Here is a 16,903-nt window from a genome sequence, read left to right on the forward strand (position 1 = left end):
TCTTTTATTTTGACAGGGAATGCGCACATGCGGACCACTTATGTGCACCCGTGCAAATAACATAGGCCTAATGTTCTGCCGGGTGTGTTGTTGGTTTTCCCTCGATTTCTGAGTCGACAAGCGCCTTTGTTACTGGGACCAGTCATTTTAAGAAAGGCCCCCATTAGAGCCCATGAGAAATGCAAGAAATGCATTATTGCTCAGTCTGCAATATCTTTCCCAGAACAAACACCAATTGCAAATAACATACTAAAAATAAACCTGAAAAATCTGTTTAGAACAGCTACTATGTTGCAAAGAGTGAACTACCTCTGGCAAAATTTAGCAGTCTTTGCAAACTTCAAAAAGCAAATGGCCTCGATCTTGGTTCCACTTGCCTCTTACCCGTGACTTCAGTGGAAATTTCATATTCAGGATCTGACACAGACTGATTCATGTTCTACAGTTCTTACAAGTTCATAGAAATTTCTGTTCAATTAGAACCAAATATTTGAGTTGATGATTGTAATTTTTATACAATGTTGTAATTTGTGTTTCAATAATTTTTTGATTAATGTTTTGTTTCCATTACAATATTATACTTTAATGTATAATATTGTAATGGAAACAAAACAGGAAACAAAACATCAATCAAAAAATTGCTCTCTTTTTTATTTGGGCTACTTAAATTTATTTTGGGCTACCAAAAACTGAAGCGTCCCTGCCCGAAGGGCTACCAGGGATTTTGAAATTTTGCGAGCCCTGCATGTTCTGTACTAATCTGTTCCTTTCTGTTCTGCTGTGTGATAATAATCTGGTGTGTGTGTGTGTGTGTGTGTGTGTGTGTGTGTGTGTGTGTGTGTGTGTGTGTGTGTGTGTGTGTGTGTGTGTGTGTGTGTGTCTCGTCTTTTTCCAGATGCAAAGGAAAGATCAGCTAAGAGGTTCTCGGCAAACGGCGTCTTTAATTACACCTCTCTGCTGCTCAGCCAGGAAGACGACATGCTGTATGTGGGAGCCAGGGAGGCACTGTTCGCCCTCAGCCTCTCAGACATCAGCAAAATCAAGCTGCAGAAGAACGTGAGTGTAACCAAATGCCTCATCCGAGTCCAAATTGCATGTTTAAAACACGAATTGCTGGTTCACCAGGCTCGCACATGTGACAAACTTTGCTGGTAGATAGTTCAGGGAGAATATCTAAAGCTCTGAATTACCACTTTATGGACTTGTCATTAATTTGAGCTGTAGGCCGATGGTGTTAAATAAATAAATCCTGGCAATTTTCACCATATTTTTTTAATATAGTCAAGAGAGTAGATAAAGTTAAATTAAAGTTTAAAAAAAAAGTGTGGAAACACCTGCTCAGTCTCTTTACTATTTGGACTTCTGTTGCCATGAATCGGTGACTTTTCTCAGAGCAGCGACGCTCACAGTTTAGACGACTGCAGCGAGTCATAAAAACTTTGAGCACAAACATAAACAGTTATGGTGATGTGCAGACGTCACAGTTTGTGCGAGCAGTGGCCGATGCGTCAGACACAAGCACAGCTTTATGTACACATTTGAGTTTCTGTTTTGTTTGATCTGCCACAGTTATTGTTTGACAGGGGGTGCCATTAAGGGAGTACGTCTTGTCGTTAGTCCTTAACCAGTCAGCGTACAATAACAGAACTCTTTTATAGACAAAGTCGACCTCTCTCTAAGAGTAGATGAAATGATGTCACTAGTGTTTTCATTTGGATTTCAGCATAAAATCAAACTCTTCTCTAAAATCAGGTAAAAATAATATTTTAGCAACCAATTGAGGACGATCTTAAAAGCACTCCATGCATATCGAAGCCCATTTTAGTACAGTGGAAGTGGATATGCTCTCTATAGATTGGCTCTGAATCTGTGGGTTTCCACTATCTATCACATGACTTATTCAGGGTTTCTTTCTCTGCTTCAGCTGACATGGGGCACTCCTGCTGGAAAAAGAGACGAGTGTAGCTTCAAAGGGAAGAACCTGGAGGTGAGAGACATTTTCTTCTGTTTGTTTGAGCAGTGTTGTAAGGGGGGGAGAAATTACGGTGGAGCTGTGTGTTGACAAACCTTTCCATCAGTTACAAATGGATTCATCAAGTGTGCAGGCTCACTGGGGAATTGCTCTTTCTTCTTCTTCTGTCTGTCTCTTACCTTGTTGTCATGCCAGCTGTTGTATCTCTGGGCGACAAGCCTCAGTAATCTGTGTAAATCTCTGGTTTGTGTAATACAAAAAACTCACCAGGCAAAGTGCTGTGTGTGAGGTTTTCCCAGCAGTATTTGAGGAGAGGAGGAATATTTTTCTGTTTCTGTTGAATAATATTTACATTTCCTGCTCTGAAAGATTTGCTTATGATTAGGAGTATTATAGGCAGATTTTTAAGGGGCTCTCGAGAAGATCACATTCAATTCTCAGAATTTCTTGTGATTTTTATGGACCTGACACACTCTCCATTTGTTCTCTCCAGACTGATTGCTTCAATTACGTCAAAATTCTTCTGCGGCTGAATAGCACTCATCTCTATGTGTGTGGCACCTATGCCTTCAGTCCTGTCTGCGCCTACATAGTAAGTAATGACCTCTCAATCTACCCATTGTTCACCTGCAAGACTTGATTTTCTCCCATCATTAAAGCGAGTCTTAATTTATTCCATTCCTCTCCTCTCACAAGAACAGGATTGAATTTTATAAATATTTTTTCAGGGTACTCTTTAGGAATCAAGCCCCCTTTATCCACCATGTCAGTATTGGATCTGTTGTTATCCAAGCGTTACCAAATCCTGTTGAGGCACTTGAGCCAGACAAGTCAACAGGGGGTACACGAGCTGTGTGGTTTCCAGCTAGAGGGGAAGCAGTAGGTCTGTTTATCTAGCAGAGGAGTACATTTTGGAGTGATGGCAACCGGCAGTAGAGTTTGGCAACAGCGCAGCTTCTCAAAGCAGGGCATTAAACTCTGCCCTTTGACGTCAGAGTCTCAGACTGAGGATCGCTTGGCAGGACGTTAGGCCCTGATCTGGGATTCCAAGCAAGTCTGAGTTGGTCTGGGTGAACACTCGTCTTGTTGACGGAGTCTACAACTCTGTGTGTCACCCAGGGCATTCCTCGCGGCCAGACGATCTGAGATGTATAGTATTACCAGTGAGGGATGTTTTATTTATTTCTTTTTTTACCACTTCTCACAGAACGTTTTATGGTCAGCCAAAAAGATACAGTAACAATCAAATGAAAGACACAAGTTTAAACAAGCTTAAGATTAAAACAACATCTAATAATAAAGAAGCATGGGAATATTTCTCAGCAACAGAGGAACTCCGTGCTGTCCTTTTTGATTAAAATTAATATCATCACTGCAAATTGTCTTTATATATTATTTATGTGTCCTGTGACAATGCTCCTATTCCCATGTGTGCATTAAATGCTTTAACGATAGATGTAATTGTTCTTGCTGTGTGGCAGCAGAGGAATCTCTTTTTTAAAACTATATAAATGAAGTGATGGGAATGGAAAATCTTCCATCCTCTTCCTGTGTAAAAATGTATTACAAAGTTAAGCTCAAGCTTTTGCAGCCTTAAGACCTCAGAGTGCTCGAGGCTCTAAAACTGTTCACAATGAAGACCTCATGAGAAGCTCACTTTGATTAGCCAGACCAGTGTGTAGCAGTGGAAACGGCAATTGCTCTCCATATATGTATTCTGTGATTCAGTGTCCTCATACCCTCTGTCAGCTTTATCAAACAGGACTAGAAGCTCAGACAAACAAGGCCGAATGCTGTCTGACGGACCAGCTACATTTAGATTTAGTGCATAAACTTATGCCACGCGCTCTTGATACAAGTCTGAGGCTATTCAGTGTTTTATCGACATGTCTTCCAAATGCATGTGCAAGTGTTGGACGTGATTCTAACGCTTCAAATGAAAGCGTCACGATGCACGCTTTCTGATTAGCCAACATGCTGTCACTTTTTCCCTTACACAGAGCAGACCACAGTGTGTAGCAGTGGAAATGTCAATTGTCCTCCATATATTTTCTTGTAATTCACTGTTCTCGCTCCCTTTGTCAGGCTTTTGAAAAGGCACCGGCTAAAGCCTGATAGACTGACTGCATTTTGATTCAGTGCAGTGTCTATCACCCACAGCAAAAGTTGTCCATTTTGATTGGACCTCATGGGCTATTGGAATTTGACATGTCCAATCACTGAAAGTCACTTCCTAACAGGACAACATGATGACATCTTATTTAACTTGTAAAAGCATCCACGGTCTCGCTGGCTGCAGAAGTTTTTAATATACATGCACTGGGAACAGAGTCTGACCAGTATGTTTTTCATACCAAACCATTCTTTGATAAGGCCTCAGTCAAATAAGCCTGAAGGCCAGTGTGAGTGCCCAACTGCCAAGGGGAAGGGGAACATTCTCCATTCATGGTTTGCATTGAATTTTTTTCGAGTTTCACTATACTCGAGAAATGTTTGCAGGCAAGTCCATTCAAATTAAGGACGACTGCAACAACCTGCTAGCAGCCAAAGCAATCTTAAGCAGTTTTTTGGTAAACAATTTTAGCTTGCAATTGGCAGCTTCCAGAAAACCACTCACCAACCAGTCAGGAATACAGATTTTTCTCCAGTGACCTGTGACTGGAAGAAGATCTTTGATGAGTTTCTAGACTTATTTGACTGAGGGTTTTAAAGAAATGTCTGTGGAAACTCAAAATGGGACTAAAAATACTGAAACATATAAAAGATACAGGCTTGTTTTGTTGAAGTCAGACTTCAGTGGAAGTTCAGTAACTGTTTCACGTGTGTATTATTTATGTTTCTCTAAGAGGTTGGAAAGAAAAGCAACTGGACTTGTTGGAGTTTCTTGAGGGTTTCACCTCTCCTCCGAGAAGCTTCTTCATATTATTTATGGTTTTGTTTTTGTATTAAGTATTCAAGTATTTTTGGGAGAGACTGTGAAATTAAAATCAGAAATGATGAGAAATACTGGAAGATGGATAAATAAAGTATATTTCTACAATAAATGAATCGTTTGTGTTTGAGTCAAAATGATTTTCTGCCTTTGCTATCTCTGGCACACGGCTCTAAATTCACGTGTACCTGCTTATGATGTAAATCAAAATTTTATGTTGTGTTTTTTTGTTTTTGTTTTTAAAGCAAAATTTGCCAGAATAGCTGGTCACTGCAGAATTTGGAAAAGCATGCCTCTCGACCCATGTCGGAAATGTTTCAGGGAATATTTGGAGCAAGGGATTAGCGAATATTTATGGAAGTAGAGCTGAGGATAAAGTATGGTAGCCGTGTTCACAGTAATGAAGGCAAAGTGCAGCTCAGTGATGTTTTTTTTAGACAACAGCTCAACGGCAATAAAATGTCAGCACTCTGCTACGAAGGTTAATCTTTTGGTAAGATGCCTTTATTGTCCAGTTTTGTGAGATTTTTGATTTACTGTCTCTTTCTTTAAAGTTGGTTGGTACATTAGATATAGTTTTCCTTTTCATACTAATGAAATAGCCTGTTTGCTTGTGACAGAGGGTACACAGAAGAAACCTTCTATTAATCAGACAGCCCGTCAATGGTCCGACGGCGATTTCAAGCGACCAAACATCCAAAATGTCAGCGTGTATTGTGATGGAGAAAATGATCTTGAGACCACTGAGCTCACTTTAACTCACCATTTTACTATAAGTAGAATTTAATTGGCCTGAGCCTCAGGGACATTTGCTGTTTGTGTCTGCCTCCAGAATACGTCAACATTCACACTGGAGAGAGATGAAGAGGGCGAGGTCATGATGGAAGATGGGCGCAGTCGCTGCCCCTTTAATCCAGAGTATAAATCAACTGCCATCATTGTTGGTATGTATTAATGCGCACTTATATGAATGGCTTCCTTTTAGACGGGGAAAGCGGGCGCAGCTGTTTCTGAAACTATTTTGATGGCAACTCCATCTTTGATTCAGTAATGAGTCATGATGTGCCTGCTAATGTTGTTTGTCTGCGTCAGACTCTCTGATAAATAGCCAGACAGCAGCAGACATTGTTTTTGTTGAACTTCTTTAACAAGCAATTAGTAAATAATTGAACTGGATATGAAGAGGAGAAATGATTTGTCTATTCTCACTCAGACTGTTATGTGCTAACATTTCACTTTATTACCGACTTCAACTCCAGCCTGTTATTATTTCTTTGTCATGTGTTATTTTTATTGATTCCAAATTCAGTTCAATCTTTCTCTTCCTTTGTTCTCCTCCAGATGGTGAATTATATACTGGTACTGTTAGTAACTTTCAAGGGAATGAACCAGTCATTTACAAGAGTTTGGGTCAGGGAACTGCTCTGAAGACAGAGAACTCCTTAAAATGGCTGCAAGGTAAACTCCCATGTGTTTTTTCCTTCCACAAATCTTCCATTATGTACCGACCACTGCAGATAAGCTCCAAAAAGCAGCGATCATTAGCGAGGCACATTCACTAATGCATGCAGACGGAGAGCAAAGACAAGCGCTTGTAGATTGCGGGAGCCCAGCCTATCAGCCGTTGCACATGCACATCAAAACAACCTCATCCGGCTGCCACTGCTTTCGCCAGAGTAAGCTGCACTTTGCGCACAATTAAGACTCCTCTTGTCTTCTGATCTTTAGGTAATTCATGCAGACTGCTCCTGATGAGGCATCTGAGTACAATTATAAAGAGGATTCTGTTTCCTCTTCCCTTGCAGGATTGTATCACAGCTTGTTGGTGCAGACACTGACTTTTTCCAAATTTATCATGGCAGAAAAAAGTGGGGGGGGGGGGAGTTTCCCTGTGTCGATTATAAAGGTGCAACGCAGCTGTCTAACCACACGTTTGCTTTTGTGTTTTTCTATCTCTAACAGATCCCGTCTTTGTTGGGTCAGCTTACATCGAGGAGAGTCAGCCTATAGGCAACTCTGTGGGCGACGACGACAAGATTTACTTCTTCTTTAGTGAGGCGGGAAAAGAATTTGACTTCTTTGACAACACCATAGTGTCGAGGATTGCTCGCGTGTGTAAGGTAATGTACACGGGGTAAGGGTGAGGCGATTACACAAAATGATCATGCAAAAGTATGAGGCACAGCAGGGCTCAAGCTTCCTGTCCTTAATCCTGGCACAATTGCCTCAAAACAAGATGGGACACTCCCATGTCAAAGCACATTAGGTAACATTAACTGTATATTATGCCTGAGTAATTGCAATGGAAACATGTCACTGGTGCATTTAAACTTTTCTCTATTTAACTGTACAGGCATGTTTTCAGCAGATATAGTTTCCCCTTGCCTGAATCATTGCCTCGTCTCAGGCTCCCTCCCTCCCCTTTCTCTGCAATGTCATATCCCACTCTCCTTCCATCTCCCTCACAATGTCAGCTGCACTTGTCCATCCCTCCAGCTCCTTGCCGTTCCTCCGCCAGCCCTTTGAGCTTTGCAGGCATTATTAGTATTCAAGAGTGCTTCACAGCAATATGAAATGCTTCTTCCACCCTACTATATGGCCTGTTTTCTTGCATGCAAACTGTAGCAACTGCAGAATTCACTGGGATCATTTAAACCATTGACGTCATTCCTCCTCCGTCCGCTTCTCTCCTCAAGAGTTCAGTTTGGTTGATCAGCCTGGGTAATCAGCCACAAACTCCATTCCCTTTCACCTGTCGTCAGATCAGTTAAAAGGCTATGAAGCTGCATGATATACATGCACTCAGCGTCCCTACCTGACTGATGTCTCTTGTTCATGGAGGCAGTAATGTGAGTAATCGTGGGGACAGCATGTAATCTTAAGTGACAGCTTAATGACTTAGTCCTACTAGGCTCTGGAACTCGGTGCGGCGACACCTCGTGCTGCCGGCAGAGCACCTCCTGGGTTCTATATATGGAAATCATTGACAGAAGTGCCCCCAGACTGTGGCAACTTGCTGCAGATGAACTGTGCAATAGAGACAGAAGAATAGCTTTCTCTGCTCTGTAAAGCACCATTATTTCACAGGAATGCAGCAGCTCCCTTTTTACTTTCTGACGTCTTTTCAGTAGAAGCTCTTCTATAGCAATATGGTAGTGCTGCTTGTGGTTTATTACCCATTTTACAGGGTGAATAATGCATCAATACGTGATTTGCATTTTCTTTTTTCTTTCTTTTTTTTGTATCTTAGGTGGCCCGATTATTTACAGCGCCACATTTTTACTTTAGTTCCTCTCCCTTTTTTTTTTTTTTAAAGGCCATCTTTCCTTAAAGTCAACTTACTGCTGATTGGCTGCCCTTCCCAAACAGATGTTTGAATAGCAGATGGGTGGAGCTTCTGCGGCTGAGATGACCACATTAGGGGCATCCACTCGCGTCAAGATTGAGGAGTCTAAAGTCTGAGCCAGTGATTCACAGGGATTACTTGTATAGCCGCTGACCTGAAAATGGCGGCTATGTTTATGCTGTCCAACAGTATAAATAAAGAAATATAGGACCACTTAAAGCATGTTTTAAAAAGAGAAAAATCCTTGTTTCTTGGCGTCTTGGCTTCACTAAAGGCCTTGCCAGCTATTTGCAGTCATGTTTCCAATGCAAAATATTTATGCATGTACAAACAACTATTGCTAGATTCCTAACCTAAGATGACAGATTTACACTTGTTTTTTTGCAGGAGACCTCTGAGATAATGAAGTTCTCTGAAATGGTCATTCACTCTGAATATAAAAATATTTTGTACATGTTCAGATTTGAGGTATAAGACTCAATATTTGATTGGAAATTGTGTCACTGTGGCATATGAGGGTTTAATTACCTCTGTGAGCTGTGTGTGAACTGCATAGGTGAGCAGTGATCTCGGCGGCCACAGTGTAGAACACGCTCCCTGTTGTTTTGAGAATGATAGTAAGCAGCTGTTCCTTTCACCATGTGTAGTATCCCTGCCTCTCCCATGACCCCTTAGGAAGGTGCACCTCACAGTTGGAAGTGTCTTTAGTAGAGAAAATCTAAGACTAAATCAAGACCGGCACAAAAATTCCCACTTTTTTTTTTTCTTTTCTTTTTTTTATGTCAGTGTATCAAATATAAATGTGTGTCTTGTGTGCTCCTCTGCTGAGGAGTGAGTGCTAAACTCAGATTAAGTAAAGCTGAGGTATGAAGACCCCTCCCTTTTGGCAGGCTCCAAATCTAATGCACTTTTGCAAACTGTCAGAAAACACGCACTCCCTTTTCTTTCTGTGTCAGGCCAAGTCCTGATATGTTGGTATGCGGTTTTATTTAATATATCAAAACCATGTTGCGTGTCATAGTTTATCTTGACGGACACTTAGAAAAAGAGAGTATGTTTCTTGTTAGATAAGATTAATTTAATGGTATTCTAACTACTGTTTTACTTACATTTTCTAAATAATTCTACTTATTCTACTACTTTTTTCCTTCTCCCAGTCTTTCCGATCTGCCCCCGCTCCCTTCTTGCCCTCCTCCTTTCTTTTGTTTATTCAGGTGTGCGCTCTGAAGGGCTGTGAAAAGTGGGCATGTTATAAATACTGCATGGCGCAATTTTCTTTACCTCGTGATCTATTACATCTCAGGTTGATGAGAATCTTGGATGTAATAAATACTATGAGAGTCGGCTAATGCCGCACAAGGAAGCGGGTTTATTTTCAGAGGGCAGCTATCAGAGGGGAGTGGTCGATGCGATTGTACAAGCTGTGCATCGGAGCACGGCAACAATAGCAGTGGACAGCTGAGAGAGCAGGAATGTGGTCTCCTCATTATGTGGACGGGCTACTACCTCAGCTTAGTAATTGGCTCCCAGGCCCTACATCATTCCCACGAGGGTGGCTTCACCTCACTCTTGAGCAATGTGATTGTTTGTGCGTGTGACAGCACATGGAGGAGGAAACGGAGGTAGTTATAGTTTTGCACTTTATTACCTCCTCACTCCTTGTGTGGTTATTTAGGAGTTGTTTTGGGTTTGGGAGACCATGCTGACGGGAACATTTGGATTTGAGGGAGGAAAGCTGTCTTGAGCATGGGCGAGGTCTCTTGTTTTCGGTCCTGCTCTTCCTCCCCTTCCTCCTAGTCGTGCTCCTCTAGTGTTTTCAAGCTTGCTCGCTGTATTTGGGAGGAGTTCCTTTTGGTGTGTGTTTACAAGCACTTTGATAATTGCTAGTCCTAGAAAACTCTGATAAGTATTTATGGGAATATTTTGCGACAGCTTGAAAGAAGAGCGAACGCCTTGTCTGTGAGCTGCAGGTGAAGTCAGGCATGAAGGACTGATCTTTATTTCAAAGCTGTAATTAATAACTAACCATTGTTTGTTTTTCTATTTCGCTATGCTCTCTCCTTCAAAGGGGAGCTGATATTTTATGCTGTGGCATCTTTTATGCAGAGCAGTTTTTTTTTTGTTTTCTCTGTGTTGCATATTTTATTGTTAAAATGCTTTAAAAAATAAATAAAAAGGAGGGTCATGAGCATCTTCCGTTTCTCAACAGCACCCTCTGAAGCAAAGGGGATGGATTGCAACTGCGATGCAAAACATGGGCTCCAAAGTAATGTGTGCCTTTTCAAGGAGCTCGTACATTGCAACATATTTTAAGTCCCTTCAGTAATTTCACTGGAATGTTTGGCCTTCATGATCTGACAGTTTGGGGCTGTTTTCACTCATCTAGGGAACTTAATGCAGTTTGCTCTTAGCTTTTAAATGATTTATAAAAGTTTTTCTAGGGAAAGTTTTTGTGGTTCATATAGAACATTGTTTGCTATCTGGTTTATTTGCTTTTTCATGCTTCTGACAGCAAATTTAAAATCCACTTGAGCTCTTAGGTGTACTCGGGCCGGGTTCTGTAAGGCTCCTGGTCCAGAGCTGACTCAAAGCCCATGGTGTCCTCCCTTCCTGCCACAGCCACAGCCTTTCCAGCTAAAAGCAGATTTTAGTCATAGCAAAGTTGAACTCCCAGATTTTGCCACAGCTCTGACCTTCTGAACTCAACTACTCTGCACTCCTCCTGTTTTTATCGCAAGATATCAGCGTGTTCCATGATTATCTCATGGAGAAAACACATTTGTAAGCCAAATATCCACATGCTCCACCAAACCTGCCTCCACCTTCGTACATTCTTCACACATCAATGATAGAAGCGTCAGTATGAAACCAGGAGGATTATGTCACAGTCATGTGACACATGAAGGGATCACTTTGAGTTTGTGGCTTTTTTTTTTCTTTTTTTTTACGGGGCGTTTTTTGTATTTATGTAGTCGTCTTGTGTTTTATTTATTTTGTGATGTGTAATTGTAGTTGTGAAATAGATACTTGCGTTATGTAATGATATCCTATCTAACCATGTGCTCATGTTGTCTTTGCTGGTAGCTTTGTGCAGCTGTCTGTTGTTAAAGCCTGGTTAAAGGATTCTAGTGAAATGTTTAAGGTTTCTTCAGATGAACTGGAGATATCAGAATAATGCAGTCATAATTAAGTAACACTTTTTATCAACTCAAGTCCAAAAATAAGTACAGACTTGTACAACCATTGCAACCCCTGCCAGAATCTAATGAAAATTATTACAAGGACATAAAGTCCTCTAATAAACTTGCTGAATCTTTTTTTTCAGGGTGATAAAGGGGGTGAGCGAGTCCTGCAAAAAAAGTGGACTACCTTCCTGAAGGCTCAGCTCCTGTGTTCCCTCCCCGATGACGGCTTCCCCTTCAACATTATCCAAGACATGTTTGTCCTGAAGCCCACGGGAGACAGCTGGGAGAGCACAGTGTTCTACGGCGTCTTCACTTCTCAGTGGTACGACTCAAATGCAGGCGATGGTTGAGACTGTGACAGTGCTGTATGTCAGCTGTGACAGTGACATAAATCGCGCACACACACTGTGATTTGTCACACTGTTACAGTCAAAGTTTACACACAAGCGCGGCTCGCACACACCCCATCTAGAGCCAGTTTTTATTTAATATCTGCGCTCACACTTGGCAAGTTGTTGTTTTTCACTTGGCTCCTCTGAATTTAGAGCAGCTGTAATGTGCTTAACTGCTGATACGAGCCAATGTGATCCCAATGGTTAGTTAATGTATCAACAAAATAAAGGTTTTAATAAGGAAATCGCTCATGCGCCCACTCTGCAACTGTTCTCCATTGAGAAACTGCCATTCCAGTTTCTTGAATAAAAATCATGGCAGTTGCAAAAAAAATCTCAGAACATGTGGAAAATTGTGTGATGTCGAGTTCTGATAGGTTAACATTTTGGTTCATTGACCAGTTGTTCACAGCTGAAACCCTTACATCCTCATTAATACGTTTACAGGTATAAAGGCGCCTCGGGAAGCTCCGCGGTCTGTGCCTTCACTATGGAGCAGGTGAAAAAAGCCTTCAGCGGGCGCTACAGAGAGGTTAACAGGGAGACACAGCAGTGGTACACCTACAACCACCCTGTACCAGAACCACGGCCTGGGGCGGTGAGTTGTGAAGGCCATATCTTATGACAAACAGTGCAATTCACTGCAACAAGACACAACTTCTTTCTGTGGCTCTTCATTCAGTAACAGATAAATGAGGATAAAGAGCTGTCTTTGTTGTCATGTGTACAAAAGCTATATTAAACACACCAACAAAACATCCCGTCCTACCTGTAGTGTTATTTTAGGCTGTTGAACAAGTCTGACGTGAAGCAGATGTTTCCCATTTATTTTCTTTGTCTGCTGGAAAACAAAGTACTGTCCTGCTGTGGGTTGTACGAGAGCCAAAGAGATGCCTCAGAGCATAAAAATAGAACATACAGCTTAAGAACATGATTAAACCCATCAGCCAATGTGGTAGTTTTAAGCTCCTTATCTCACTGATTCCATTTTCATTTCTGTGTTCTTAAGTAATTAAAGCCAAGGTCAGATGTAATTCAACACCCCATCGTATTGTATCCATTTTTCAGTACTGCTCAAATAATAAGCAGAGATTCTTTTTTTTTTTTCTTCTTCTTCTTCTTCTTTTTGTTATTTACTCTCCCCACAGTGCGTGACCAACCACGCCAGGCAAATGGGAATCCAGTCATCCTTGCACATGCCTGATAAAGTGCTCAACTTTGTCAAGGACCATTTCCTGATGGACAGCGCGATCCGCAGCACGCCGCTGCTGCTCAAACGCAGCGTACGCTACACGCAGATCGCTGTGCACAAGATCCAGGGCATGGAGAGAGCTTATGATGTGCTCTTTATTGGCACAGGTGGAGCCTAATATATTCTACAAGCATTTCATTTAATAGGAACAAAAACAGAGCAGAAGAAAACTGTCCTCTGAAAACTATATATCTCACTTCCGCTTGTTCTGTGTGTCTTCCAGATGATGGAAAACTCCATAAGGCCATCAATGCCAATGACAAGATGCACATTATAGAGGAGATGATTCTGTTCGCTGAGCCGCAGCCAGTGCAGCACATTGAGCTTGATCCTCAAAGGGTAAATCACCACCTTTACCATATACACTGTATATAAAAGATGAACATAGCCACAAGGGTATAACTACTCCCAATTTGTTAAATTTAGTGTCTTTGCTGCCTCCATGTTTTTGTTTTGTTTTTTGTTTTTTTGTGACCATATTAGGACAAGAGAGAGTGAGAGCTTATCAGCTAACACTGCCAAGCTTTTTTTAGCAGAACTCATCAGTACACAGGTGCTGGTCATTATTGTTGAGTAACATATAAAACAAAAACCTAAAATTTCACTCACCTGAGGTAGACCACAGACTTCATTTGGTTTAGTACCGTATTTTTCATACCATAAGGCGCACTGTCTATGAACGGGTCTGTTTTTATACATAAGGCGCACTAAGTGAAACAAAGTCATAAGTCAAATTTTACTCAACTCATTCTTCTTGCTGTCTCCACTCCTGTACCATTGATTCATTAATGTTGAATTCTCTCGCAGCTGCTCTATTCCCATTTTGTTGCACTATATTAATGACTAACCTCGTATTATGGATGGATTGTCTCAGTTGTTCTCCTGACTGAATTGCCATGTGATTGCATTTGTCACTAACCATCGTGAACCCTCACCTTAACTTTAATCGAGTGGAAAAAAAAGTTAGCGTTCATCCTCCAGCTTCACTGTGTTTATGTTATGCTAACTTAGCTGTGTTGCTAGCGATCACGTACCACATCATTATATAACAGCTAGTCCAACTTCAGTAACCCTAAAAAAGTCACTGCTGTTTAGTTTTCTGTCTTCCTTTATGTTGGAAGTGATAGCAGAGCTGTACGTTTTAATTTTTTCAGAAATCTCTCAGTCAGAACATGCTATATCATGTTTAGGTGGAAACTAGTGAACTAACTTCACGCTAACTTCTAACTCCGCTAAATGTAATAAATTCTGTTTTCATGGATGCCTGGATGTTAAACTTAACTGTTACACCTGGTAAAGCAGCCACACTGATCTTTTTATTAAAGAGTTTTTAACTCTCAGTGATGCCGCAATATTCGTTTGACTTTGGGGCCTGAACTGGATGGTGTTTTGGACCCAGATTACTCCGCGAGGCTCCTGACTACGGTAGCCATAATGCTCTGACAATCCATCAAGTGGTGCGGCTTCGTAGCTTACCAAAGTCGTACGAAAACAGTTTTTGACTGATTTTTGAGTGTCGTGTACTACATAAAATCGATTCAAGGTCAGTAAGGCACACTGGATTATAAGGCGCACTGTCGATTTTTGACAAAATTAAAGGATTTTAAGTGTGCTTTATAGTGTGTAAAATACGGTACACTTGATCACAAAGTATGATTCTATTAAAAATGCTCCTGAAACACCAAACAGCAGTCGAAAGGTCAAGTTCACTGGCTTCAGTTAACAGAGTTTAACCCTAAGAAACGACCACGAGATACAGACATCTGTGTCCGCATCCACCTGTCAGTCAAAACCACCAGTCAAAGCTAACTTTAAATGGTAAGAATGTTTTAAAGGTTGAGTTTTTAAAAGTTCACCGGCTATCATGTGGACATTAAAACAGCTAGCCCTTCTTTTGGCACTCTTCTCTTGCCTTTATTTTTAGACTCTGAAGGTGTCTTCTTGATCATTAGCAGTGTTTAAAGCAGAAAATAAGGTAAAATTGATTTACTACAACTTAATAACAGTGTAATACAACCATAGTGGCCGTGTTGCTTTGTATCCATTTATAATAAATACTTTATCCCATTTTTGAATGTTTGGTGTTTAATTTACAACTAATGAAAATGTGGAAGAGCGCTCTTTATCAGAGCACAAACTGGCTTCAGACATCTTCTTTCCACAGGGGCCATTCCATTGAGTTTTCCTGTAAGTTATAGCACCGTCTGGAACGGAGTTTATGATCCTCTCTGGCATTTTACCCAGAGCTAAATTTCATTACCTTTTCTCTCTTTATTACATAATGGCCTCTCTCGGGGCGAGCAGCCAAACCGAAATCTTATCTTAGATTATGTAATTCTAATAAAGTCTGAGATACTGTTTGTGAGTGTATTCTTAGCTCAAAATAGGGAAATGAAAGGCTAAGACAGAATGCTTATGGTGTCTGTCTAATACAAGGGCCAGAAAAGCTGGTCTAAATATAGATTGTATATTTGGGAACAAGGGGGAGCCGTGCGTCAGTATGACAGGAACATTAATGTTGCAAATGCATATCTGATGCACAGATGTAGGTAGTAAAAGTGCTAAAGATGCTCCTCAGATGGTATCAAGAGAACAGCTGGTCAGAACTACTCCATTGTGTAGGTTATGCTTTTCTGTTGTAATTAATTGTTTAGCATTTTTCGTCTTACTCTGCAACCAAAAGCAGAATGTTTTTTACCTTTTATATTGTAGTTAGATCTGAAATGCACTCCCCCCTCCCCTCCCCCCTCCTCTACAGGGTCTCTTGTTTGTGTCATCTTACTCTGGCCTGGTGGAGGTTCCTGTAGCTAACTGCTCCAACTACCTGAGCTGTGGTGAGTGTGTGCTGTCCAGAGACCCTTATTGCGCCTGGACCGGACAACTGTGCCAGGATGTCAGGATGGCTCCACCTGACAGGTGAGAACTACAGCACGCAGGAGGAAGACATAATTACACTGTGCCTTTTACTGTTAAAAGCAGGAAAATATGCAAGGATAAAAATTCCTCGTTGCTCAACCTTATGTCTTTTCTACGAATGCGCTTTTTTCTTTGAACGTCTACCCAAACAAACACACAAAATAAGCATTCAAGGATCTGCTTTATGTCCCTTAGTGTTAATTTTAGAACAACATTAGTCACTGTATTAGTAAGTTTTAAATGAAAGACTTGGCGATTGCGATAGGAGACATTAGTAATGTAATGTAAGGTGCCTGTCATTACATCTGCCTGTTGTTTTTGTTTGGTATGTTTTGCCTCAGCCACTGGCAGCAGGACGTGGAGGAGGCTGACACATCAGCTATTTGCAACAGGACTCTTCCTAACCCCAGATCTGCCAGACCAGTAGCTTCTCGTGAGTGTGTTCTTTCTGCACAGTGGCCTTTAATTTAAGTGTGTCTGTCACCTCACGCACAAACAGCATGCACTTAGAGTTCACAAAAACATGTTGCCACTACTGTCAAGTCATGCACATACAGTTGTAAGAAAAAACAAGTTGCATATTCATGCAAGTTGTTTTCCAAATTCCAGTTTTGAATTTAAAGTGCTGTAGTAGGAGCTTCAGGCTTATATTTAATGGATATAAAGACAATTGGCTCAGCATTCAGAAAAAAAAAGATTAAAGATTAAAAATTTGTCTACTAAACCTTGTACCTCAGATACAGGAGAAGCAATAGTTTTCAACCTAGATCTGTCTACTTGACGGTATTCTTGAGTCTGTAGGAGTTTGTATAACTGCATGGGTTTCCTGGACTTGGGGAAAAGTCATTTGACCAAACCCCTAAGCTTGTCTAGTGGGGAGTAGTTCAGGAGTATGGGATATTGGGTCA

General features: G+C 41.1%; 1 protein-coding gene across 1 annotated transcript in view; it reads left to right on the plus strand.

Moving 5' to 3' along the window:
• The window catches only part of LOC308398930 (semaphorin-4B-like), a 56,918-nt gene that overhangs the window by 32,715 nt on the left and 7,300 nt on the right, over nt 1–16,903 (plus strand). The window contains exons 3-14 of the mRNA XM_080885824.1: nt 896–1,056; nt 1,925–1,987; nt 2,466–2,564; nt 5,737–5,848; nt 6,246–6,362; nt 6,867–7,024; nt 11,576–11,757; nt 12,275–12,425; nt 12,976–13,186; nt 13,303–13,418; nt 15,838–15,995; nt 16,337–16,428. Coding sequence (XP_080741950.1) covers nt 896–1,056; nt 1,925–1,987; nt 2,466–2,564; nt 5,737–5,848; nt 6,246–6,362; nt 6,867–7,024; nt 11,576–11,757; nt 12,275–12,425; nt 12,976–13,186; nt 13,303–13,418; nt 15,838–15,995; nt 16,337–16,428 — 1,620 coding nt within the window. The remainder of the gene's footprint in view (nt 1–895; nt 1,057–1,924; nt 1,988–2,465; nt 2,565–5,736; nt 5,849–6,245; nt 6,363–6,866; nt 7,025–11,575; nt 11,758–12,274; nt 12,426–12,975; nt 13,187–13,302; nt 13,419–15,837; nt 15,996–16,336; nt 16,429–16,903) is intronic.

Source organism: Rhamphochromis sp. 'chilingali' (assembly GCF_963969265.1).
Source record: "Rhamphochromis sp. 'chilingali' genome assembly, chromosome: 6".
Classification (NCBI taxonomy): Eukaryota; Metazoa; Chordata; class Actinopteri; order Cichliformes; family Cichlidae; genus Rhamphochromis; species Rhamphochromis sp. 'chilingali'.